Genomic DNA, 24,584 nt, shown 5'->3' on the forward strand with positions numbered 1-24,584 from the left:
GATTTGGATTTCTGTATTTTTAAAACAAATCTTCTTTAATCTTTCACAATCCTAAAAAATCATAAAAATCTAAATTCACTAATTGTTTTGAATAACCATAAATTTTTAAATTATCGGTACAATAACAATATATTTTAATAATTTTTTTAAAATCCAAAATTGAATAACAAAATTGAATAACAAATTTTAACATATTTTTTTAGAATCTTTCTTTTTTATTCACTTTTCTTATTTGTCTTTTTTTTCTTCTTCTTTACTTTCCTATTTTTATTTCGTTTTCTTGTAATGGTTACAGATTTATGCTAAAACGATTCTTCTTCGTCTCATCCAGTACATGTAAAATCTCACAAGTATGAATTAAACCGTCCCACGTTGTTGTCCACTTCTGGAAGATTACGTGAGGTGTGATTGATTTGCCGTTTCCAACCTCTTTTTAAAAATTAATGCTTCCTTTCCTTCCTTTCACTTGTGTTGTTATATAATGGTCTTTGGTCAAATCACCATCATCAATTCATCATCATCATCATATTATACGCAAGACAATAATGTCACATGTATATACAACCATACACTACTTACCTTATTATTTACACAACCATAATATAAATACCATACAACTGTTATATCATCATCATTAAAATAAAAATCAAACATTGTTGTTTCATTTTTCTCAACGCTTTTCTCCCTCCTCCGATTCTCCTGGTATCTCTCATCTCTCTCTCTCTGTGTTAAAGTTTGCATTTTGTGGTCAGTTACTAAAGTCTGGTTCTTTGATCGGAAGATAAATTCTTGTTCTTGCTTAGGAATCGTGGGTTTGCTTGTGTTTTAAGAATTAATCAATGATCGATGATTGATGTTGATACTGTTTTATTGCTATATGGTCTGTTCCTTTGCTAAGAAATCATGGAAAACGAAATTTCAACCATTTATAAAAGTATTATCTATCCATAAAGGGTGGGCCTTTAAGAGTTTTTTGTCTGTTCAAGAAACAAGCCGGTCAAATTAATCGACCTTTTTTTTTTTTTTTTTTTAAACTCTGGTCTAAGTCAATAAATGAATGCTTCCATCTTTGAAATTTAGTATCCCACTGGAAAACTGTACTTGGAAATTGCATGGTCGGTCTTTGTAGATATTAAGAAGAAGAAACAAACCAAAAAGTCGTCTTTTTGTATATCATTTCTCTATCCTTGTGGGGATCAATTTCACTAGTACTCTTAAGAAATTGCTTTCTGGATTTGTTTGGTGTCTCTCTCTCTCTCTCTCTCTCTCTCTCTCTCTCTCTCTCTCTCTCTCTCTCTCTCTCTCTCTCTCTCTCTCTCTCTCTCTCTCTCTCTCTCTCTCTCTCTCTCTCTCTCTCTCTCTCTCTCTCTCTCTCTCTCTCTCTCTCTCTCTCTCTCTCTCTCTCTCTCTCTCTCTCTCTCTCTCTCTCTCTCTCTCTCTCTCTCTCTCTCTCTCTCTCTCTCTCTCTCTCTCTCTCTCTCTCTCTCTCTCTCTCTCTCTCTCTCTCTCTCTCTCTCTCTCTCTCTCTCTCTCTCTCTCTCTCTCTCTCTCTCTCTCTCTCTCTCTCTCTCTCTCTCTCTCTTTCTTTACCTTTTTTTTGCATATAAAGCAATGAATGAATGAAGAGTTGGTGAAATATGAACGGAATCCAATTTAGTTGGAGTCTGTTTGTTGTTGTAATATTATATATAAGTCCAGTTTCTCATCTTTTTTGACTCATTTGTTGAAGTTAAGGTGTAAAGGTTTGACCTTTTTGTTACCCTTTATGTGATGTGTTCAATATTTGAAGCCACACAATGTTTAAGTTGTTGTGTTGTTCTTTGAGTTTGTCTCCTTTGAGCTGATTGGTTATCTCGCGCTAATTTACACAAGGGTTTTAATTTGCAGTTGTTGCATTTGGTTGAAGCTGTTCCAGTTGATCAAACGCTATGGACTTCAATCAAAAAGCTCATCCGGATTGTGTATATTCGGATAATCCTTTCCATGAATGTGCTTCAGCTTGTTTAGAGAAAATTGCTCAAGGCCATGTCAAGAAGAACACTAAGAAGCAAAGTACTTGTTCTAATTCGTTTTTGGTTTTGCAAATTTTTCAAGTAAAACTTTTTGTCTTGTTATGTTTGTTCTGTTTCTTGACTTGTTTTGGTTACAGCTTCAAGACTTCTTAGCTTCTCAGCGAGTTTCGGTAGGAAAAACAAGCAGTCAAATTCACAACCGCCTTCACCGATACCCGTAAGCCCTCATAAAACTGGTGGAGGTGTTTTTGCAAACGGTAACTCCCCAAAGGGTCATCATGCAGTAGCTCCACCTGTTGCTGTGAAGAAGAAGACTGTTTCTGAAACGAAAAAGTCTTTCTCTTCTTCATCATCTGGTGACCCTGAGGATTTTTTCAACCATAAACCAGAGAACAAACCCTCTCAAATCATTCCACTTTCCTCAACCAATTTGGTATTTTCTTCATCCTTTTACTCTTTTCCCTGATTTCTCTATCACTACATATCTTTTAACATTTGTCAACTCTGTTTCTCGTATGTTATGAAGGTTGATGAAAGCAAAGCTGTATCACCTAAACCGGGAATACAAGAAGACAACGGGAAGACTGGAGGAGGTGCTGTGACTAGAGTCTTTAGTTTCCTAAGCCCTCCAAGATCGCCTGAGAAAGAGAGCAATGATGATTATACTGATGATGATGAGGATGATGATGAAGACAACAACAATGAGATTGGAGTAGAGCTTGATCTTGAATCAGTAATGTCTGACAGTTTTGTCTCTGTCGGGAAATACCGAGTAAGATCGGGATCGTCCACTCTACTAAGTGCTATCATCGAGAAACATGGAGACATTGCTCAAAACTGTAAGCTGGAATCGGACTCAATGCGGTCCCGGTACCTCGAGTGTTTATGCTCGTTGATGCAGGAACTAAGGTCAACTTCGGTGAGGCAGTTGACCAAAGTTAAAGTCAAAGAGATGCTAGCGGTTCTCAAAGATTTGGAGTCCGTGAACATCGAAGTAGCATGGCTACGTGCGGTTCTTGAAGAGTTTGCACGGTCTCAAGAAGATGCAGAGAAAGAGAAAGAGAGGCAGGATGGTTTAGTGAAGGCTAAGAGAGAAGAGCTTGAGGCTCAAGAAGCGGATTTGGTTAGGATGGAGAAGGAAGTGGCTGAAGCGAGGCTACGGATTGAGGAGACACGGGCTCAGATGGTCGAGGTGGAGATGGAAAGGTCAAGGATGAAGAAAATGGGATTCAAATTGGAGAAGTTTAAAGGGAAATCGTTTATAGACGAGCTTCTCTGAGTTTGTGTTTTGTGTGTGATGTTGTTGATAGTAAAGTTACTAAGTAAAGTAGTAACACAAAAATCGAAATACTCGAATAAATGAGTTTTAAAGGAAAAGCTGGTATTAATTAGTCACAAAGGTGAATGTTTATTTATTCGTAACTTATAAGTATATATATGTTTAAATATTTGGTTGTTGCTAATAAATACAGTTGGCTTTGTATATGCATTGTTCTTTGATTTTTTTTTTTTATCTTTCGTTTTCTCGAGTGGGGAAAATTAATTAAAGTCGTCTTTGAGTTTGGAAAACGAAAGATTGTTTTAAAATTTGTAAGATGACTTGTCACAATAATATTTAATTGTATAGTTTGTATTAGTCAAAACTCAGAATTTGCTAGAAAAAAAAATATTGCTTAGCTCATACTTTGTTGCATGGGGTGACTTCTCTCAATTTGAGCTCTATTATATGAGTGAAATGGAATATATATAAACTTTTCGATGAACTGGTCAATCGAATTTGGCATATTATCAAAAACGATTTGTTATTTGTTATTTTTTTTAATGAAAACTAGAAGTTACTCCATAATGATTTTTAATGGAATTTTAATGGTAGACAAATGTTATAATTTATTCACTAGTTGATTTTAAGAAAATAATGGTTAGACTTAAATTTTTAAAATCATTACTTAAGACAGCATTAATATTTTTAAAACGACATGAAATTGTTTTACGAATTCACAAAACTATAATAAGAAAGAGAGTAGTAGAAGAAAAGTAATAAAACAAACTCTGGTACTCTGTTTTAACTTCTTTGCTCTGCTTTTTAACCGTCGCAACGGACAAAGCAATCTGTTACGTCATTGCGACAATGCTACTGGGCTTTAGTTACTCATGTCGGCTTTAACTGAGCCCACCGTGACATGGCCCATAAGCAGCTCCCATTGGTTTTGTTCACTAACCAGAGAGTAAGTGTAAACCGGCGAAATTGAACCAGGATTCCCTAGAGACAAAACTGTGTGGCTTAGTCTTTTTGCACAATATGAGATTTCAAGTCTTAACTAATACAGAGCAGTAGTTAATAGTTCTGAAGTTCAAACTTTTTTTATATTAAAAGGACAATTTCAGTGGGCTCCAAAGAATTCACAAGATGGCAAATTATCTTTAAAAAAACAATTTGGTTTACTTAAATTATTTGCCATCGGTTCATGTGTCACACTCAAGCAAATACTATCTGTATGAATTTATGGGATATAACTTATAAGGTTTGTTGCAAGTTGCAAAATTGCTCTTATCCAGAACCCAAATTATACAATGGTTCATAAGCTGCTGTTAGGGTTTACCAAAACTTCATATGAGTGGACCATATTGAACCTACACTAAGAGATAATGAAGAATCTATCATAACGGCTAAGTATTTTAAGAAGAGAGAGAGACACAAGGCGTGTTAACCAGCAAAGAGTGAAGGCCATTGTTGTGGTCCCTCTCTATATTTCTCTCTCTCCTCTGCATTCACTTTTCTGAAAAGACGAGACATGAATTATTATTATACAACTATTTCATATGTAGACTAATGCGTATGTATTGTTAGGCTTGGGCATTCGGTTAACCATTCGGTTTCGGTTCGGTTGTATTCGGTTTCGGTTATTTTGGATATAGTAATATAGTAACCATTTGGATATTTTTGAAATTTCGGTTCGGTTCGGTTCGGTTTCTTTCGGTTCGGTTTCGGTTTGGTTATTTAAATAAATAACCATAACTAACATAAATTATATTAACATTAACCAAATAAACCAAATATAACCAAAACTAACCGAATATAACCAAAATTAACCAAATATACAATAACAAAAATACAAAAAAGGGAAAAATATGGATTCAATTTTACAAAATAGTATTTAACTTTGTAAATTCAAAATAATAACATTTACATATATTGATTATTTAAAATATTTAATTGTTTTGAATCTAGAAATAATTTATATTTTAAGTTTATTTTATAGTTTTGCATAATATTAAGTATATAATATTTGATATCTTCTAGGTTTTCAGATATTTCGGTTAACCATTTAATTGTCGGTTCGGTTCGGTTCGGTTTCAGTTAGTTTGGATATAGATTTTTACTAACCATTCGGGTATTTGAAGAATTTCGGTTCGGTTCGGTTTGGTTTTTTTCGGTTCGGTTTCGGTCGGTTATTTGGTTATCGGTTATTTTGCCCAGCCCTATGTATTGTAGTATATCCACAATTCAATGTATTATAAACAAGTGGTTGCTGCTAACTTACTAGGCCAACTCTCACTATCGTAAATTACACTTTAAACAGCTAAGCGTAAACTTATTCCTACCAGGCAAAAACTATATTGCTAATCCAACTAAACAAACTTCAACAATACTTAAAAAGTCGCCTAAGTTATGCCTTAGACATATTTAGTGCTTATCGCTTTCATGAGCTGCTATCATGAAACATTTTAGAATGACCCTTTAGTCTGAAGTTCATTATTCAGTTAAAGTTGGTAAAGTCTTTGTATACGAATCATTTCCCAATACATACAAACACATATGGGTTGAGTGGGTCTAATCAAAAACTTGTCTGGAATTACAGTAATTGATACGGTAAGTTTAGGAGAGACCCATGTGATGATAACACATTAGCTAAGCGACACGCGGCGAAAAAGGTTGAGTGCGGTGGAAAAATGGGTTTAATGTCTGCTCTCTTGTCTGGTTGTTACAATCCAATTGGCTCCACTTCTTTTTTATCCCTTTCACAAAAACAAAAAGGTACTCGCACGAGTTAAAAAAGCCAAGGAAGGAAAAATAGTTGTTTTTTTCTTTGTATCAAGTAGTATCAACTAACGAAAAAGATAATCATACCAAACGGAATCCAATTTAAAGAGAGATGGGAACACTCGTTACGCATCCTTCTCACTCCATCACTCTGATATGACTACACGTGCCTATGACTGAGTGGTGTAAAGATGACCCGAGGACCATGTTACGGCCGAAATTTGTTTTCCTTTTCTCGTTGGAAGCTTGTTGTTTGCATATCTAAACCACTCGTTACGCATCCTTCTCACTCCATCACTCTAAAAAATTTCTAATTTGGATTGTTCGATATTACGAAATTAATTGTAGAGAAAAAGCAGATTAAATTTAATTTGCAACAAAAGACACACCAAAACTAGACTATTTGAATTAACAATGAGGAAATAAAACAGAATTCATAGGGCCAATTTCCATAATTAACATCATCCAAACCATCTCTCTCTCTCATTACACACAAAAGAACAACAAATAATAAAGCGTTTTCAAATCTTAAGTCGTTTCTTCACATATGTTTTAAAAAGCCTTCATTAATTGGTCGCGTTGCTTCGGAAGGAACCCAAAGCCTTAATTGCTGAAGCTCTCAATACGAATTGGTGGTAAATTGCTGCAGCTAGTGCTCCCAGGAAAGGTCCAACCCAAAAGATCCACTACAAAACCAAAACAGAACCAACAACATTAAAGGCGTGTTCAATTATAATTTAACCCTAATTTTAGAGATAAATTATCAAAGCACTTACTTGGTCATCCCAAGCCTTCTCGTTGTTGTAGATAACAGCAGCACCAAAGCTTCTTGCTGGGTTAATACCAGTTCCAGTAATGGGGATAGTTGCCAAATGAACCATGAATACAGCGAATCCAATTGGAAGTGGAGCCAAAACCTAATCACCAAAATTTATCAGAATCTACACACAGACCCATCTGAGGTAAAACAAACTTTGTCATAAAACCCTAACGAAGATTCAAACTTTATCAGAATTTACACAAACCCATATGAGCTGTAAGCTATCACTAAACTCCAAAAAGATTCAAACTTTATTAAGATCTACACATACCCACCAAATTCTATAATAAAACTCCTTAAAGATTCAAACTTTATGAGTAATATACACGTACCCATCAAATTTTGTCATTAAACACTTAAAAAGATTCGAGCTTTTTTAAGAATTTCTTAAAACAACACTTACGGGGATGTGAGAGTCACGAGCGCTTCTCTTAGGGTCAGTAGCAGAGAAGACGGTGTAAACAAGGACGAAAGTTCCAATGATTTCAGCTCCAAGAGCAGTTCCGATGTTGTAACCATCAGCTACGGTGTTAGCTCCTCCACCAAGAGTGTTGTAAGGAGTCTTCATGAAAGCTTTCACGAAACCCACACCACAGATAGCTCCAAGACACTGAGATATCATGTAACCAACAGCTCGAACCAAAGAGACCTTACGAGCTAATAGCAGACCGAAAGTCACAGCTGGGTTAATGTGACCACCTACGGAAGAAAAAAACAAAACCAAGATTAGCTACAAAAACAACGACCTAAACAAAGTAAAAGATTAAGTTTTTTCGTGTGTGTGAGAGAGAGATTTGAACTTACCAGAGATACCGGCGGTGCAGTAAACGAGGACGAAGATCATACCGCCGAAAGCCCAAGCGATACCGAGTAAACCAACGCCGTCACAAGGACCGGTTTGCTTCTTGTGGCCGATGACGGTAGCTACAGTGACGTAGAGGAAGAGGAGCGTAGCGACGAACTCAGCGATGAGAGCTCTGTAGAAAGACCAAGATTTGAGCTCTCCCATGTCAAAGAGCGGAGCTGGTGGAGGATCCACGTAGTCTTTCCCATGGTGAGTCTTTCCTTCTTCGCTCACTTCTTTCGACATCTTTGCCCTTTTTTTTTTTTCTGGTTTTGTTTCTCTCTCTCTCTCTTTCTAGCTTNGAGATATCATGTAACCAACAGCTCGAACCAAAGAGACCTTACGAGCTAATAGCAGACCGAAAGTCACAGCTGGGTTAATGTGACCACCTACGGAAGAAAAAAACAAAACCAAGATTAGCTACAAAAACAACGACCTAAACAAAGTAAAAGATTAAGTTTTTTCGTGTGTGTGAGAGAGAGATTTGAACTTACCAGAGATACCGGCGGTGCAGTAAACGAGGACGAAGATCATGCCGCCGAAAGCCCAAGCGATACCGAGTAAACCAACGCCGTCACAAGGACCGGTTTGCTTCTTGTGGCCGATGACGGTAGCTACAGTGACGTAGAGGAAGAGGAGCGTAGCGACGAACTCAGCGATGAGAGCTCTGTAGAAAGACCAAGATTTGAGCTCTCCCATGTCAAAGAGCGGAGCTGGTGGAGGATCCACGTAGTCTTTCCCATGGTGAGTCTTTCCTTCTTCGCTCACTTCTTTCGACATCTTTGCCTTTTTTTTTCTCTGGTTTTGTTTCTCTCTCTTTCTAGCTTAAGAAGCTATGGAGCTCGAAATGAGTGGTGGTGTGTGACGACGACAGTGTCTCTCCTCTGCCTTTTTAAAGGGAAAGAAAAACCAAAACCCTTGTTTCCACCACCATTGGATAAGCCAAGGGGTAGTTTCGGTATTCTACATTTGTATAATCTTCTAAATAACTCTGGTATAATCATTATATTTGTACGATTATAGAGTTAATTAGTAGTGTGACAATAATGGAAAACTTCTAGACATTGTTTCGGGAATTTAAAATTTGTCAGTTGATAACCCCTCTAAACTAACTTAGTACTAATAATTAAACTAGTTACTAAATGTTGTTGTTCCTTAGAACTTTCTAGTTGTAGTTAAATCACTAAACCACAAGGGATAAAAAGTAATTACTACTAGTACTTTTGTTGGGGTTTTTTTTTTTGTTTTGTTTTGGTTGTCACCAATAGTAGTTTTTCATGCATTATTAATGGTACAATAATAGTCAAGTTTTTGTTTTAGTACTATATGATTATAGTGTATAAAATAGCAATCAAAGTGGGGTCTATGTGCATGGCCAAAAATCTTCTGCAGCTCTGTAAATGTGAATATTTTATTTCTTACTAATATGGAACAATGGGATAAATACAAAATGTTTTTAATAAATTAAAATAAGGCATGTTTTTTTTTTTTTTTGTAGGTTTGTTGAGTAGTATTTTTTTGGGGGTTAACAAAACAATTTTGAAAGAGATTAAAAAAGAAAAAAAAGTAAGAAGGTGGGTAGGACCAAAAGTGTACAGGTAAGCCATGTGAGGGTTAATGATAGAAATGAGGTGTAAGGTTTTTTCGTCAGGCTGTCATACAACCCCTTCTTCAACGGTTATATTATCAATATATATCTTTGTCTTTTTCTTTTCTTTCCTAAATCTTTTTTTGGCAACTTTCCTCTTTTATTTTTTCAAATTAGGTCAAATGTTTGTTAAATTACAGCTTTGAATTACTCAAACAGATTGAAGATATTATTTTACTCAACGAACCCAACAAACTACTTTTTTTCGACCGTCTAAAAGCAAACAACATGAAAACAGATATGGAAAAAGGAAGAAAATGTTACTTGCGGTAATTAAAAGGGAGGAAAATTATGAAAAGGAAGAGTCGAGACTTGTGGTGGGTACCGTTTTTTTAAATGTATAGACAAAACTTCACCGGCAGATGATGATTATAGTCTATTCTGGTTTAAAGCTCTCTCACATTAATGTGGTTGTCCTTTGATATTTGAAGAATGTCGAGGAACTATAAAATTGGTTCAAACGTATTTTTTATTTTAGTACAAGATATGTGGGAGTATAGGCTAATGCAAGAACTACCAATCCTTAATTAATAAAATAAATACAACCCACTAACGGATAATACGAAGTGCTAAGTGCTAACCCGTAATGAGTGTTTTTTTTTTATCTAAAAGCAGACCACCATAATCCATACTTTTTCTTTCGAATTTTGTATAAGCTAACATGACATTTGTCCTTATCCTCCAGTCCCTAATCACCTTTTTCACTTTGTTAATATCCCTGGCCGATTATTACTTTATCACTTTGTGTAATACGACTGTTAATACTTACTTCACTTTCACGCAAAATGTGATATAGAATTATGAATTTACTAAGTAGACCCACGAATAAATTTAGTATTCACATTTACTAACTAGACCCACGGATAAATTTCATCATTCGAGTAAACTACGACAAAAGAAATATATTTGATTTGAAATTATGTTGGCTTTGGTAGAGGAAGTGCCAGGTCGATGTGCAATCATAGAAAGATGATGATTGTTTTCCTCCTCAATGAAAAAAATATGCGTTTTCGTATAACATAAATATATTTGGAAAATTAGGTAAACATCTTAAATATATATAGTATAAATCTAAGAAATGCAAATACTAAAACCAGTGCACACATTCGACATTCCAATTCGAATTACATTTTGAAACTAAACTAGGACTGAGAGATGGTTCATGCGACCCTAGTTTAGTAATGTAAAAGTCCCATTTACGAAAATAAAAATTAAACGGCAATAAGATTTGAGTATTTGTCACCTTTCTTCTGATATAAACACATGTTATATATACTTTGGAAACAAAAGAATAAAATACTGGACAGTGCTGGACCATCTAAATATATTCCACTAATTAAAATCTTCGTAGTGCAGAAGAAGTTGGGATAATAATACTACTTTGGTTTCGCCCGAAATCAATGCATGTGAGATTAATGAATCAACCATCATATCTTTTATATGATTTTGCTGCCTATATATCTTTTATTTATTAGCTAATTTCAATTTGTAGTTTAATTAAGTTTTGATAAAATAAGTTTAGTCCACAGAGAAGAGAAATGACCTAACAAAAAGGGCAAAACAAAGCAAAGCAATCAATGTGTATAATCTAAAAAAACATCCACGTCACTGTATCTCCACATCAGTTTGGCAAAAGACAGGTCAGATCTCTTCGTATTAATCCATACAGCTCATGCCACGTGTATCGTATCTCGTAACGGCTAGAACGATCCACACAAACAACACATTACATGTCTTTTTCCAACCAAAAAAACAAAAAAGATGGTCCTCTTTTTCTTTTAGAATTTTTATTTTGTTCGATTCTCTCTATCCAACGGTCACTAGCTAGCTACACTTTGATTTAACGTAAACAACTTTTAAAAATAATCGTTAATATTTACTGTAGAGAAGTTACCGATGCTTTTATGGTTCAATTATGCCCTACAGAAACATGCTTTTTTGATAAAGCACTTTATTTACATGTTTAGTACAGTAATTAGTACTAGTAGATGCGTTTATTAATTTTGTGTACGTACCCTACCGTGCATATGGACCTATGGTAAGCTAACGAGTAACGTGTTATATATGTGTAAGTACTTAAGTAATTATCTTAAATTATTCTTTAACTATATATTTTCACATTAAAGAAAACGTAGAACATCCTTCTTCTCGTTCATTGTTTTTTAGGCTGAATTTGTACCTTCATAGTGCATCTGTGTTTACGTTTTCAGTTCAGAGAAATAGCATATATAGTTATAACATTTTTTAAAATAAATGTTATGTCCCTTTTAGATTAGCACGTTTTAAGAGCATGCTTCTAAAGTCTAAACAACATAGGCAGCTTATTTTATCCGATTTAATATTTAAATTGAATTGTAATCGTACTATTATAAGATTTGGGCTTAGCTCAAACATTCTAGCCCAATTTGATATCATCACCTTTGCTTTCCTACTGTCCGGTATCAACGATATTTCCTTTCATAGCAGTTTTTGGGCTATAGTCTATTCATAGTGGACTCGAATATCTCCTTCTTCTTCAGCCCGTTTAATAATATTGTGAAGATTGAAGAAGAATCTGTCTTAAGCATGTTTATTTTCATAACTGATCGTACAACATCACGGGTTTAAAATGTGCATGGTCGGCCTGCTGGCTTTAATTAGGCCATTGTAAATGTAGGATACAATTTGTTTTGTTTTGTTGTGCGAACTTGTTGGCTTCGTCATAACCAATAGTGTTAAGGCCTTTCAAAGATTTACCATGTGTATGGCGATCATACATTGATTCCAGACCTTTCAAAGGATTACACAAGTCATCAAATTTTATATCATGTTCATAAAAGTCTAATATATATATATATGCATTCCAAAATCAGCATGAATCAGATGACCTATACTTCTGAGAGAGCCAGAAGGTTCTGTAGGTGGGGCCCATTTGGAACATGATAATCTCATCTCGACACATCTCCCAATGGACAAAAACAAGAAGTAATAATCAATTCACACGGCATATTCGTTCCGCCTGGAGCGTTCACATTAATTCATCACACGATCCACGTCACCCTAAACCATACTAAACCACTTAATAAAGGTTTTGTTAGAAGACCAAAAAAAAAAAATGAAAATAACATGGATGGATAAGGAACCGCAAACTCCATGACGTCCTCATTTATTCCGTATTCCAAAAATATTTATTTGGTTTTGTCTTCCTCTTACTTGCCTTTGTTACCATAAAAAAAAAAAAAAAGTTTTTTTATACGAAATATTATATATTGACAATATCGCAATCGTGGGTTCAGCTTATCTTACGTTCTCGGGAACCTAAATTCGGATGCCACTGTATGATTTTATCGTCTGGATTTGAAGGTCTTGGGTGTATTAACCACGCCTACATAGAAGAATTAATCCCTAAGAATTATATGAAAAAATGATAGAAATTTCAGGACCCTAAAGACAACAAACAATGGCATTATCTACTTAAAATTTGTAAATGTGATAATAAAAAATTCAAGTATCTATAATCACTTATGTGTGTATCAGATTAATCCCATTTAGTTACTTTACTTAATACTAGTATTAAAGGGTGTTATTGGATTATAATTTATAAAAAAATTTGTAACATTTCAACAAAATTATCAAAAGTGAATCAATAAAATTTTTTTAAACATTGCTAGATAGTATTCTATAGTTTTGTTGATTAGTTTTCTAAAATCTTATAAAATGTTCCAAAAAATCTCTGTATTTTTTAGTTATTTTCATGATTTTATTGTGTAAAAAAAGTATATAAAATCATTAATGAATAACATAATAATTGAATTCATTAATAATCTTAGATTTTTTTGTTTTAATTGAATACCACAAAAAATTTAATGACTTTATAAAAGTTCGAATATAATAATCCAAATTTGTTAAGATTTTAAATGACTTTTTACAAATTACAAACTAATAACATTAAACTTCAGCAAAATTTAATAAAATTTTGATCTAATAACAACAAATTCTAATTAACATTTAAAGTCTTTAATGTTGTAAAACACTTGTGGACTCTATAGACCGGTCCGCTCACAGTCCGTTAGGACAAGGCCATTCGGCCCATATACCGGTCCGCGCATGTACGGCCCATCGGCCATTGCTTTACGGTCCATGGCCATTGCTTCACGGCCCATGGCCTATCTTATGTATACGCTTATTTTATGGGTTTTAGCCCTTGTACTCCTATTATATATACTTGTAACCTCGACATTAATCAATAAGACTAAGAGATTTCACTTCCTAAATTCTCTAGTTTACAACACGTTATCAGCACGATAGCCTCTAACCCTAAAACCTAAAAACAGCCGCCGCTTCCCAAACCCTAAAACCCTAAGGCAGTCGCCGATCTTCTTCCCTCTTTCACAAACCCTAAACCGTCTTCGTTCTTGCTCCCATCCGAGATCAAACACTCTTCTGTCCGAAGATCTCCTTGTTCACGAGCATACCTTAAGCTCGTGATCAAGCTTCTATCGACAGCTTGATCGAAGTTCGTGGTCCGTGTTCGGGGGTAAGTTCATCTGTTCGCGGTTCGTGATTCCGGACGAGAAAAGTACTCAAGAGATTTAATATGGAGCAAGCTCACCCATTGACTAGCCCAATGGTTGTTAGAAGCTTAGACTTGGATAAAGATCCATTTGCTCCTAAGAAGGCCAATGAAGAAATTCTTGGACCTGAAGTGCCTTACCTCAGTGCTATAGGAGCGTTAATGTTCCTGGCTAGTCATACTAGGCCGGACATATGCTTTGCCGTGAACCTCCTAGCAAGATATAGTTCTTGTCCAACTATACGGCACTGGAATGATATTAAACACGTACTACGGTACCTGCGAGGGACGGTTGATTTTGGTTTATTTTATACTAACCATAACCGAGACTGTCTAGTTGGTTTTGCTGATGCAGGTTACCTATCCGATCCACACAACGGTAAGTCACAAACAGGTTATGTGTTTACGCACGGCGGTACGGCGATCTCTTGGCGTTCAATGAAGCAGACTCTTGTGGCCACATCGTCAAATCACGCGGAGATCCTAGCCATCCATGAAGCCAGCCGTGAGTGTGTTTGGTTGCGGTCAATGACTCAGCATATACGGACGGATAGCGGCTTAGAAGACAGCAAGGGAGCAACCGTCATCTACGAGGACAATACGGCTTGCATCGCCCAGCTCAAGGAAGGATACATCAAGGGAGATCGGACGAAGCACATACTGCCGAAGTTCTTCTTCACACATGAACTACAAAAGGCCGGAGAAGTTCAAGTGGTGCAAGTACAGTCCTGCGACAACTCAGCCGATCTCTTCACCAAAGCATTGCCGACATCGACGTTCAGGAAGCTCACGCACAAGATTGGGATGCGGAGACTTCAGGACTTGGAGTGATGTTTGGATCAGGGGGAGCAATGTGTGCTGTACTCTTTTTCCTTCACCAAGGTTTTGTCCCATTGGGTTTTCCTAGTAAGGTTTTAATGAGGCAGCATCCCCTAAGCACATTGCAGCGATCCCATCCAACATGGCATGGTCATCTCGTCCAAGGGGGAGTGTTGTAAAACACTTGTGGACTCTATAGACCGGCCCGCTCACAGTCCGTTAGGACATGGCCATTCGCCCCATATACCGGTCCGCGCATGTACGACCCATCGGCCATTGCTTTACGGCCCATGGCCATTGCTTCACGGCCCATGGCCTATCTTATGTACACGCTTACTTTATGGGTTTTAGCTCTTGTACTCCTATTATATATACTTGTAACCTCGATATTAATCAATAAGACTAAGAGATTTCACTTCCTAAATTCTCTAGTTTACAACATTTAAAAATTTATTCAAATCTAAAATCAATAACTTCCACTTAGATAAGCTAAAAATATTCGATTTAAAAGAAAAACAATTTTATCAATTAATTATCTTATAATTCGTACAACAAAATTAAAACAATTTTTTTTCTTCTGGTTTGAATAAATAGTAGGTAAATCGGTGGTTGGATTAAGAAAAAAACAAATTTCGTAGTACTGTGATCATAAATAATAATACGCGACGTTTCCTGAATTTCTTCTCGCCACAATAAATAATATTTGGTATTGCAAATAAAATTATGAAAAAACGATAACCTTTATAAAATTCCCCCCAAAATTAAAAAAATAAATAAATAAATAAAATAAAAGCGCAAAAGGCAGTAAAACACACGCCATATATAAATAAGGGAAGCGAATATTATAATTCACATCCATCTCCTCGTTTTGTTCAATCTCTCTACCAAACTCTCTCATCTCCCTCTATCAACAACAACAACTATGGATCCGTACAAGGTAAACCCCTTCTTTTTGCTTTATCTATATCATCACCTCTTCTTCTTATGTGTAATCTTTGCCGTCGAAACTGGGCTGAAACGTTATTTTATTAAGCTTTTGGAATTGCACCCTAATTAAGTTACGTTTCTTCATATATACTCTTATCATCACTGTTAGATTGGTNTTTTTTTTTTTTTTTTTTTTTTTTTTTTTTTTTTTTTTTTTTTCTAGTCAAATCCGTAAATCCAATTCGACTATTCCATTGCTCTATACTGATTTCTCCCAAGAAGATCGTGTTCACTTTTTTTTTTAGTCTCGGATTTTGCGGTAGATTTATGTTGTCGTCGATATGACTTATGGATAGACCATTGAGTTTTTTTTTGATTAATGATTTTGATTTTCTTATTTAATTGAATGTTTGATTAAACCATGGATGATATATATGTATGATGCAGTATCGTCCAGCTAGTTCTTACAACTCTCCCTTCTTCACCACCAACTCTGGTGCTCCTGTATGGAACAACAACTCCTCCATGACCGTTGGACCCCGAGGTATTTCCTATTCTCTCTATCTTTAACTAAAAGTTTAATTTGTAAAATGTTAAATCTTTACACAGTTACACTCATGATTCTCTTTGGCAGGTCCTATCCTTCTTGAGGATTACCATCTTGTTGAGAAGCTAGCCAATTTCGACAGGGAGAGGATTCCAGAGCGTGTGGTTCATGCCAGAGGAGCCAGTGCTAAAGGTTTTTTTGAGGTTACTCATGATATATCTAACCTCACTTGTGCTGACTTCCTCCGAGCTCCTGGTGTTCAGACTCCCCTCATTGTGCGGTTCTCTACCGTTATCCATGAGCGTGGTAGTCCCGAGACTTTGAGAGACCCTCGTGGTTTTGCTGTCAAGTTCTACACCAGAGAGGTCAGTCTTAAGTTATTATTGTTTTTAAAATATATCTTGATGAGTTTATGCTAGCAACTGAAGCAAGTGATCATTCTGTGTGAATAGGGAAACTTTGATCTTGTTGGAAACAACTTTCCTGTCTTTTTCATCCGTGATGGGATGAAGTTCCCTGACATGGTCCACGCCCTTAAGCCAAACCCAAAATCTCACATCCAAGAGAACTGGAGAATCCTTGACTTCTTCTCTCACCACCCTGAAAGCTTGAACATGTTCACTTTCCTCTTTGATGACATTGGTATCCCACAAGACTACAGGCACATGGATGGTTCTGGTGTCAACACATACATGTTGATCAACAAAGCTGGTAAAGCTCACTACGTGAAGTTCCATTGGAGACCAACCTGTGGAGTCAAGTCTCTTTTGGAAGAAGATGCTATTCGTATTGGAGGAACCAACCACAGTCACGCTACTCAGGACTTGTATGACTCTATTGCTGCTGGAAACTACCCTGAGTGGAAGCTCTTTATCCAAATCATTGATCCAGCTGATGAAGACAAGTTCGACTTTGACCCGCTCGATGTGACCAAGACCTGGCCTGAAGATATCTTGCCTCTTCAGCCAGTTGGACGTATGGTGTTGAACAAGAACATTGACAACTTCTTTGCAGAGAATGAGCAACTTGCCTTCTGTCCTGCAATCATTGTTCCTGGGATACACTACTCAGACGACAAGCTTCTTCAAACTCGTGTCTTTTCTTATGCTGACACTCAGAGACACCGTCTTGGACCAAACTACCTCCAGCTACCAGTCAATGCCCCAAAATGTGCTCATCACAACAACCACCATGATGGATTCATGAATTTCATGCACAGGGATGAGGAGGTACTTGATATGACGATACTAGTAGTATCTTTATATCAAACTTAAAGCTAGAATGTCATAGTCTTACAATAAGCTATTGTTGTTGTTACTACAGGTCAACTACTTCCCGTCGAGGTATGATCAGGTTCGTCATGCTGAGAAGTATCCAGCTCCACCTGCAGTCTGTTCTGGAAAACGTGAGAGGGTAAGTTATCAAATCTGTTTTCCTCTGTTTCTGTTTGGCTCACATAAGAAACATGTGTTCTAATAGTTTGAATTCTGTTTCTGCAGTGCGTTATTGCTAAAGAGAACAACTTCAAGGAGCCTGGAGAGAGATACCGTTCCTTCCCACCAGAGAGGTACCAATTGTTTTTTCTTTTTCTGATGCCAACTCATAAAAGAAACATATGTGTTCATAATGTTTTACGGTTTGGTTTCGACTTCAGGCAAGAACGATTCATCTGTAGATGGATTGATGCACTATCCGACCCTCGCATCACACACGAAATCCGCAGTATCTGGATCTCTTACTGGTCTCAGGTCTGAATTCTCAGTCTCATTTACTCTCTCATTGTGAAGTTTTAAACATTTTCAGAGACTGATTGGGTAAAAAATGTGTGAAACAGGCTGACAAGTCTCTGGGACAGAAGCTGGCGAGCCGTCTCAACGTGAGACCAAGCATCTAAAATGAGTGTTTGGCAGTGAAAGATTCTTGATTGGCGTTTGTGTGGTTCTAATTAGCAGAGAAGAATGGGGGGGAAAAAAAGATGGGGAAGAGATCAAATTTGAGATAATACAATCTTCAGCTTGTGGATCTTATATGTGCTATGTTTGTAATAGTATGCGTTTAAAGACCAAAAAACCTTCTGTGTTGTTGTGACCTTAGTTTTGTCTCTTGTTTTATCAAAAATAATACATTATATACATTGAAGATTTATATAATCGGTGTTATTTGATGAAAGCTCTTTTTTGGTCCTTGAACGATCGTGACATGTCTGGTACGTTCCTATATACTAACAAGAAAGGTTTATTACACCTGGGCGTCAAGAGCTGTCGACGAAGACGTGTTTTTAGTACGCATGTTCTGGACGAAAGGGCAAAGCACGTATGAAACGAAAAAGACAATAAAGGCCATAAGATTAGGATCTTATGTGTGGGTATTAGAGAATTTACAATTGTTGTTAATATGTGTTGCAACAATGGCCACATTTGTATAACGTCGTTGTAGTAAGTGTGGGGTCTTGAGCGTCTATAGATTTGGTTGTTGAATATGTGATAACTGATAATCTGACAATTTGGGTTTGAACTCCGCTTTGACGTTCTGACATTAGTAAGTAAGTTTGGTTTTGACATTTTTGGGTTTGAATTTGTGACACAGAAAGTTCTCTGTTCAAATGGTATATACAAAACAACTTAAAAGTAAACATACTGTTAAATGTTAATATTCTTTCATCGTCATATTATGATTACTTCGGAGGTGGACACTTAAATCGAATTCCATATTAGGACGAAGATTTTGCATTAGCTAAAAAAAGAATGTCTAAAAACGATGAGATCCGTAACGTGTGTCAGCAAGAATACATTCATATTATAAATTATGGTTACATGCAAGTTGTTCAATAATTCAGAACCAGAACCAAACTTCTCTTAAAAATAAGGGTAAAGAAAAAGTGGTTTTCGTGGAGAGGGAGTTTCAGAAGCAAGACGACGAGATTGTGTTCGTACAAGCACCAGTAAATTGAATGAACCAAAAAAAAAAAAAGACTCTTTCTTCTATAGAGCTACAAAGATATCAGCTTCTCTCATTTACCTGAAGAAGAAGCTTTTAGTTTCTCAGTAGAGGCTAAAACCAAAGAAAGGGCTGATGACAATTCCCAATCCAAGAGCTATAGCCACAAGAGATGAAGCCCAAGTTAGTTTCTCTGTGATCCTTGGAACCTTCTCTTTCAATGCCTCACTACAAGACCCAATAAACGCTGTGTAACTTCCCATTGCGATAACCGTCCCAACCAGAAACATTATCAGAAACGCAGACCCTGCTAACCGAGATGGCAGAGCCAATGCAGGCAAAACAATCATCAGAGCATCCGGTTGTAACCCGTGAACCACTCCAGTTGCAAATGTAGCAAACCCAATCTTCTTCTTTTTGGGAGTTGGTAAGCCCTCTTTCTCTGTTGATACCATGCTGATGTCGGTTTCCAAGGCAACACAAGGTTCTGGAATCTCTGAAGCTTCTTTGATTCCCATAGCACCAATGATGACAAGTGTCAATCCCACAATCCTTGTACCCCAAGTTTGTAATACTTCAATGTGAAGCCGGTCTTTAAGTAACAGAAACAGTAAACCAAAGATGACTTGACCAGCGTCGTGCCCACATCCCCAAAGAGCGCCAACAGCAGCACTTTCCATTTTGCTGCGTCCGATTGAAAGCGGAGCTAAAGCAGCAAGGTGATCAGGTCCTGATAGCGTGTGCAAGCAGCCAGCAAGGAAACCTGTCCATGCACTGGTTAACCAACCGGTTTTAGCTGCTGTCTGGAAGCTAGCGAAAGCAGGTGGTGCAAGAAGCGGGTTAAGCAAAAGCGCAGCTACTGCAGAGATTAGTATGACCGTTCCAGTAGATAATGTCTGCAAAGAAACACAGATTTGTATAGATTTAGTAAACCACCCCATGTGAATACATACATAAGAGGACAGCTAACAAACACAATGTAAAACACACAGACAGATCAGCCACTAATCTTACAAGCTCAAAATAGTTACAGAGCCAAAACCTTTTTTAAGTAGGTTAACAAGAAGCTAAAATTAGTTTTGAGTTCTCTTGCTCTGGATTTAAGATATACAAGTTCCAACAAGTCTGGATCTTTTTGAGATTTCTATAAATCAAGTTCAAAGTCAAAAGTATGGTATAAGCTCACGAATCCTAAAACTATGAGAATCTGATTCCGTGATTCTTGTAACTGACAGATTAACCCAACAAAATTGGAACTTTTTTTGTAAACAAAACCCAATAAAACCCCAAATCTAATGTAACCCAAGCATCAACATATAAATCCGTAGATTTCTCAATTCCAGTGATCAAAACGCGAAATTGAATTTACCTTTCGCTGCTCAGAAGCAGTCGTCACGATCCGTTGGAGAAATCCGGGATTAGGTTTGGATTCTTCCGATTTGGGAAACCCATTAAGGGAATTGTTAGTCTTATTAGATACTAGAGGCGTAAACGCTGATGGGTTTTGGAAAGCGTTGCAAGAGATTGAGCTGAGTCGGCGTGACGACTCGAGCCGACGGTGATGATGAGATGAGGAGACAAAGCCCAGAGTCGAAGAGCGGAGACGAGGAAGGAAAGGAGAAGTCTTTGGAAGCAATTTGGAAGAAGAGACAACGGAAGAAGAAGACGATGGTTGCAGAAGCCTTTCCATGGCGTCCTTCTCCTTATACCTTCTCTCTCGGCGAGTTCTCAAAACTGAAGAGAGGAGGAGTACGTGCGCCTTTCTCTGTTTTTAAAGGATATTCGATTTTTTAAATATGGATTTTTTTTTTTTTTTTTCTGTTTCTTTACAAATAATGTAAATTACGAATTAGTAACAAAAAAGAATACTGTTATGATATTTACATTTTTTAATAATTCAAAACTACTACAAATCTTTTTATTACACACTAAACCACGCATGGAATTGGTGGTTTTTTAATTTAAAAATGCTAAATTTTGAAAAGTTTAATTAGGTGAAAATTTCTTATTAGGTAAAAATGTAGAATGGACAACTCCCGTAATAAAAGCCGACTCGCCTAAATATTCTTACGTTAATTAGCAATGAGACAAAACAAGTGAACTTTTTAAACATGCCATAGTTAGATCGAGCTTTAATACTATAAAAAAAAAAGTTGTGTGTGAAATAATTGATCGAATGTGCATAGAAGTAAGGTCCAAAAAAACCCGTGGGATGGGTCTTGTTCCATCGAGTTGTATAAAAATATGTAAACGATTTGGTAAAGTAAGGCCTAGCAATTAAATGATAAAGAATAGTACTTTTTACTGTATTTCGTTTGAAATGTCAAATCTTTCGCCTAACAAAAAAAAAAAAAGAAACGTAAAAGCAAAATAGGATGTATATGGAATCCACGACGCATCCACGTTACTGTTTTATTTCCTCGTCTGCTTATATAGACTTTACCTACCTACATTTCCCAATTTCCCTAGTTACATTTTCAATAGCAACTTGTTTATTTTCCTTCTTCTAATATATTCACTCAGATGATCCAGTTTGCAGTAACAAGTTTATTGAAATTAATTTTTATATTCGCAAGATATATAAATAAATGCAGTAGGTTATTAAACGAAATGGTTTATGAGATTATAAAAGCATCTACGTGGCAAAATATGAAATACGTGAGCAAAATAAACTATCTAAAACAACGTTTTGGATAATTGCATAACAATACCTCGAATTATTTATATTTTCCCAAGAGTTCTTTATTTCTTTCGCATAAAATAACTGGATTTGGTTACTCTCTACGAGCACACGTCGAGCAGTGGCGCACATGTCATTATTTATAAAAATTATTATCTTTCGGTGATGAATAACAAACAACATGTGTCCATCCTCAGAGACTACCCCAACTCTACCTTTATACGATTTACGAAACAAACAAATACCATCGATCTTGAATTGAGATCATGTTTTGAATACTGATTCATTATCTTATGTTCTTCCGTTCGTGTTTAAAATTCATAATCAAAATCACCGTGAATATACAAAAAAGAATGAAGTCGTTTGTTGTTGAGTCCGTCTAGGAGGGATTGTTTTAAATTCCATCTTTATTCCATTAGCAAATTGAGCAATGATGATGTCTATGTACTTTTATTATGTGACGACGTATCAGTTCCAAACTTCTTGTCTTTTTCCGATAAAATAGTTGGCAATCTATTGGGGTCCCACTTCAACTACGGGCCTAGTGTTTGTGGGGAAAAATGGGCCGGCCCATGTGTCCATATGTAATCCAATTAATTACCCAATCTTGTTTCTGTGAGGTTTATTATTTTTGGCGGATTGGGTGTCCGTGTTATTTTTTACTTTTAAGCTTTTCCAGTAAAGAGTCTAAAACTAGCAAAGACTAATTTGGGTTTGGAAGACTTAAATCCGTAACCGTAAATTAGAAAACTCCATTAGAAGCGATAAACACCCTACAACGCTAACCACTCTCCCATCCATAGGACCGCAGACCGCTTAACGTCGATCGTTTATTTGTTTTCTTTTTATGTTCAAATAACATTTTACATTTTTTCAATGAAATTTGTACAAGTAAATTATAGAGATTCTGTTTCTGTTTATCGTAGATAAAACAAATTCCATTCAAATTATACCTTGCGTAGTCCTACATTCAAAAACAAAAATAAACAATTCCTAATAAAAACTACTAATATAGATGAATAAATAGTACAATGATATATCATATATGAACATAAATCTATCACAGTTAGGGAAAAAAAATCTAAAGGCAGTCGGGCATATGTAACTATATCACAATATCACATAAGAAATTTGCAAGTCGCTCAATTACAACTTTACAAGTTAAGCAAGTAATCGATATATTTAAATCAAAAAGTGGAAAAAGATTTGTTATACTTTTATATATGTGGCAATGTGAGTCTAATAATACCAAGGATGGGTTCTCACAAATACAAAGTTTAATTCTTAGTTAATTGACAAATTGAACGAGGGTACATAATAGTAGTATAGTACGATCTAATATTAGATGCTGATGCATTAAACCAAATAAAAATAAAAAAAATTAGATGCTACAGTGCTATTATATTTATAGGTTAGGGTGTGTGTGTCTAGAAACCTAGGGTAGCACAGATCTGTCCAAACAGAGATCGAGAATCCATAAAACGAAGAAAGGGCACACGTGTTCAATGAAACATGTTTCTGTTTAGGAAAGTGCGAGAACTCAGTCCTATGGTGGTGGTGGCAGGCCAAACTCTGATTCTCCTCTTTCAATTTTCATTTTTAATGTTCAAGTTATTACTATTGTTATTGTGCCCTCTTGTCACTGTACTAGTATTATTGATTATTGCGCAACCCAATACTAATACCCTACAGCTTTCTCCATTCCAATACGCGTGTGTCTACGGGACTCTACTACCACCTCTTTCCTCAATAACACTTTGTAAGTTTTTTTTTTAGTTCTAGTTTGTTTCAAAGAAAAAAATATTTGTTTCTACTATTATATATATATATATATATAGGGTGGAATGGAATTTTGTAAGAGCTTTGATGAAAAAAATGAGATTTGATCAAAAATGGGTAGAATGGATAATGCAATGCATTATTTCAGTCTCCTATCGCATTCTGATCAATGGGGATCCCAAGAGACGAATTAGGCGTATACGGGGGATTCGTCAAAGAGACCCAATCTCCCCATATTTATTCATACTCTGTACCGAGGCGCTAATTGCTCAAATTAAGATTGCAGAAAAGGAGGGGAAGATTCAGGGACTTCGTATCTCGAACGCAAGCCCACGGATCTCCCATTTACTGTTTGCAGATGACAGTTTATTTTTCTGCAAAGCTGATACCCAGCAATGCAAGGAAATTATTGACATAATCCGCTCATATGGCGAGGCATCCGGACAAGAAATTAACTTCTCCAAATCTTCCATCATGTTTGGAACCGAGGTCCCGACCCATGTACGACAAGAAATTAAATCAATTATTAGGATATCACAAGAAGGAGGCATGGACACTTACCTGGGTCTTCCTGAGAAGATCCATGGGTCAAAGGCACAAGTCTTTGCATTTGTGAGAGATAAGCTCCATAAGAGGGTTAATTTATGGACCTCAAAGTCCTTATCCAAGGGAGGCAAGGAAATCCTGATCAAGTCAGTGGCGCAAGCGATTCCGACATATGTAATGTCGTGTTTTCTCTTACCAAAAGCTATCTGCTCTAAATTAACTAGTGCCACTGCCGATTTCTGGTGGAGCAACAAAACAGATAGTAAAGGATTACACTGGTTCTCATGGGAGCAAATGTGTGCCAAACAATCAGAAGGCGGGCTAGGCTTCCGAACATTAGAAGATTTTAATCTTGCCCTTTTGGCAAAGCAGCTATGGAGGCTTCTCAGATACCTAGATTCCCTTCTTAGTCGAGTCCTTAAGGGGAGATA

At 36.4% G+C, this 24,584-nt stretch overlaps 4 protein-coding genes across 8 annotated transcripts; 2 read left to right on the forward strand and 2 right to left on the reverse strand.

Annotated features, from left to right (window-relative positions):
• LOC104721275 lies at nt 543-3,497 on the forward strand. 3 transcript variants are annotated; one of them, XM_010439218.2, is made up of 4 exons: nt 543-702; nt 1,888-2,052; nt 2,150-2,445; nt 2,539-3,497. In XM_010439218.2, the coding sequence occupies exons 2-4, from the start codon at nt 1,929-1,931 to the stop codon at nt 3,289-3,291; spliced, it is 1,173 nt and encodes a 390-aa protein (XP_010437520.1). In that variant the 5' UTR covers nt 543-702; nt 1,888-1,928; the 3' UTR covers nt 3,292-3,497. The 3 variants fall into 3 exon arrangements, with proteins under 3 accessions (XP_010437520.1, XP_010437522.1, XP_010437521.1); XM_010439220.1 differs by lacking the exon at nt 543-702 and adding an exon at nt 1,071-1,242; XM_010439219.1 differs by lacking the exon at nt 543-702 and adding an exon at nt 1,551-1,742.
• Nucleotides 6,437-8,613, reverse strand: LOC104721276 (aquaporin PIP2-7). Of its 3 annotated transcripts, none has more exons than XM_010439222.2 (5): nt 8,549-8,613; nt 7,679-8,019; nt 7,278-7,573; nt 6,831-6,971; nt 6,437-6,740 (listed from the first exon to the last, which is right to left on the reverse strand). In XM_010439222.2, exons 2-5 carry the CDS (start codon nt 7,962-7,964, stop codon nt 6,621-6,623), a joined length of 843 nt encoding a protein of 280 aa, XP_010437524.1. In that variant the 5' UTR covers nt 7,965-8,019; nt 8,549-8,613; the 3' UTR covers nt 6,437-6,620. The 3 variants fall into 3 exon arrangements, with proteins under 3 accessions (XP_010437524.1, XP_010437523.1, XP_010437525.1); XM_010439221.1 differs by lacking the exon at nt 7,679-8,019 and adding an exon at nt 8,031-8,107 and having other exon boundaries at nt 7,278-7,496; nt 8,213-8,600; XM_010439223.2 differs by having other exon boundaries at nt 7,679-7,971; nt 8,505-8,587.
• On the forward strand, nt 15,567-18,174 carry LOC104721278 (catalase-2). The gene is made up of 8 exons (XM_010439225.2): nt 15,567-15,674; nt 16,112-16,208; nt 16,299-16,576; nt 16,664-17,440; nt 17,535-17,624; nt 17,711-17,778; nt 17,866-17,959; nt 18,046-18,174. The coding sequence occupies exons 1-8, from the start codon at nt 15,660-15,662 to the stop codon at nt 18,103-18,105; spliced, it is 1,479 nt and encodes a 492-aa protein (XP_010437527.1). The 5' UTR covers nt 15,567-15,659; the 3' UTR covers nt 18,106-18,174.
• Nucleotides 18,986-20,924, reverse strand: LOC104721279. The gene is made up of 2 exons (XM_010439226.2): nt 20,518-20,924; nt 18,986-20,044 (listed from the first exon to the last, which is right to left on the reverse strand). The coding sequence occupies exons 1-2, from the start codon at nt 20,836-20,838 to the stop codon at nt 19,253-19,255; spliced, it is 1,113 nt and encodes a 370-aa protein (XP_010437528.1). The 5' UTR covers nt 20,839-20,924; the 3' UTR covers nt 18,986-19,252.

Source organism: Camelina sativa, chromosome 11 (genome assembly GCF_000633955.1).
Source record: "Camelina sativa cultivar DH55 chromosome 11, Cs, whole genome shotgun sequence".
NCBI lineage: Eukaryota > Viridiplantae > Streptophyta > Magnoliopsida > Brassicales > Brassicaceae > Camelina > Camelina sativa.

Bases quoted from the DNA above. Each gene is read 5' to 3' on its own strand.
- LOC104721275 (XM_010439218.2), top strand. From the start codon at position 1,929: ATGGACTTCAATCAAAAAGCTCATCCGGATTGTGTATATTCGGATAAT. The intron at 2,053-2,149 runs GTACTTGTTCTA...TTTTGGTTACAG, and splicing joins GAAGAACACTAAGAAGCAAA to CTTCAAGACTTCTTAGCTTC. The intron at 2,446-2,538 runs GTATTTTCTTCA...TATGTTATGAAG, and splicing joins CACTTTCCTCAACCAATTTG to GTTGATGAAAGCAAAGCTGT.
- LOC104721276 (XM_010439222.2), bottom strand. From the start codon at position 7,964: ATGTCGAAAGAAGTGAGCGAAGAAGGAAAGACTCACCATGGGAAAGAC. The intron at 6,972-7,277 runs GTAAGTGTTGTT...TTTGGTGATTAG, and splicing joins CTCGTGACTCTCACATCCCC to GTTTTGGCTCCACTTCCAAT. The intron at 6,741-6,830 runs GTAAGTGCTTTG...TTGGTTTTGTAG, and splicing joins AGAAGGCTTGGGATGACCAA to TGGATCTTTTGGGTTGGACC.
- LOC104721278 (XM_010439225.2), top strand. The intron at 17,625-17,710 runs GTAAGTTATCAA...CTGTTTCTGCAG, and splicing joins GTTCTGGAAAACGTGAGAGG to TGCGTTATTGCTAAAGAGAA. The intron at 17,779-17,865 runs GTACCAATTGTT...TTTCGACTTCAG, and splicing joins CGTTCCTTCCCACCAGAGAG to GCAAGAACGATTCATCTGTA.
- LOC104721279 (XM_010439226.2), bottom strand. From the start codon at position 20,838: ATGGAAAGGCTTCTGCAACCATCGTCTTCTTCTTCCGTTGTCTCTTCT. The intron at 20,045-20,517 runs GTAAATTCAATT...GTTTCTTTGCAG, and splicing joins CTGCTTCTGAGCAGCGAAAG to ACATTATCTACTGGAACGGT.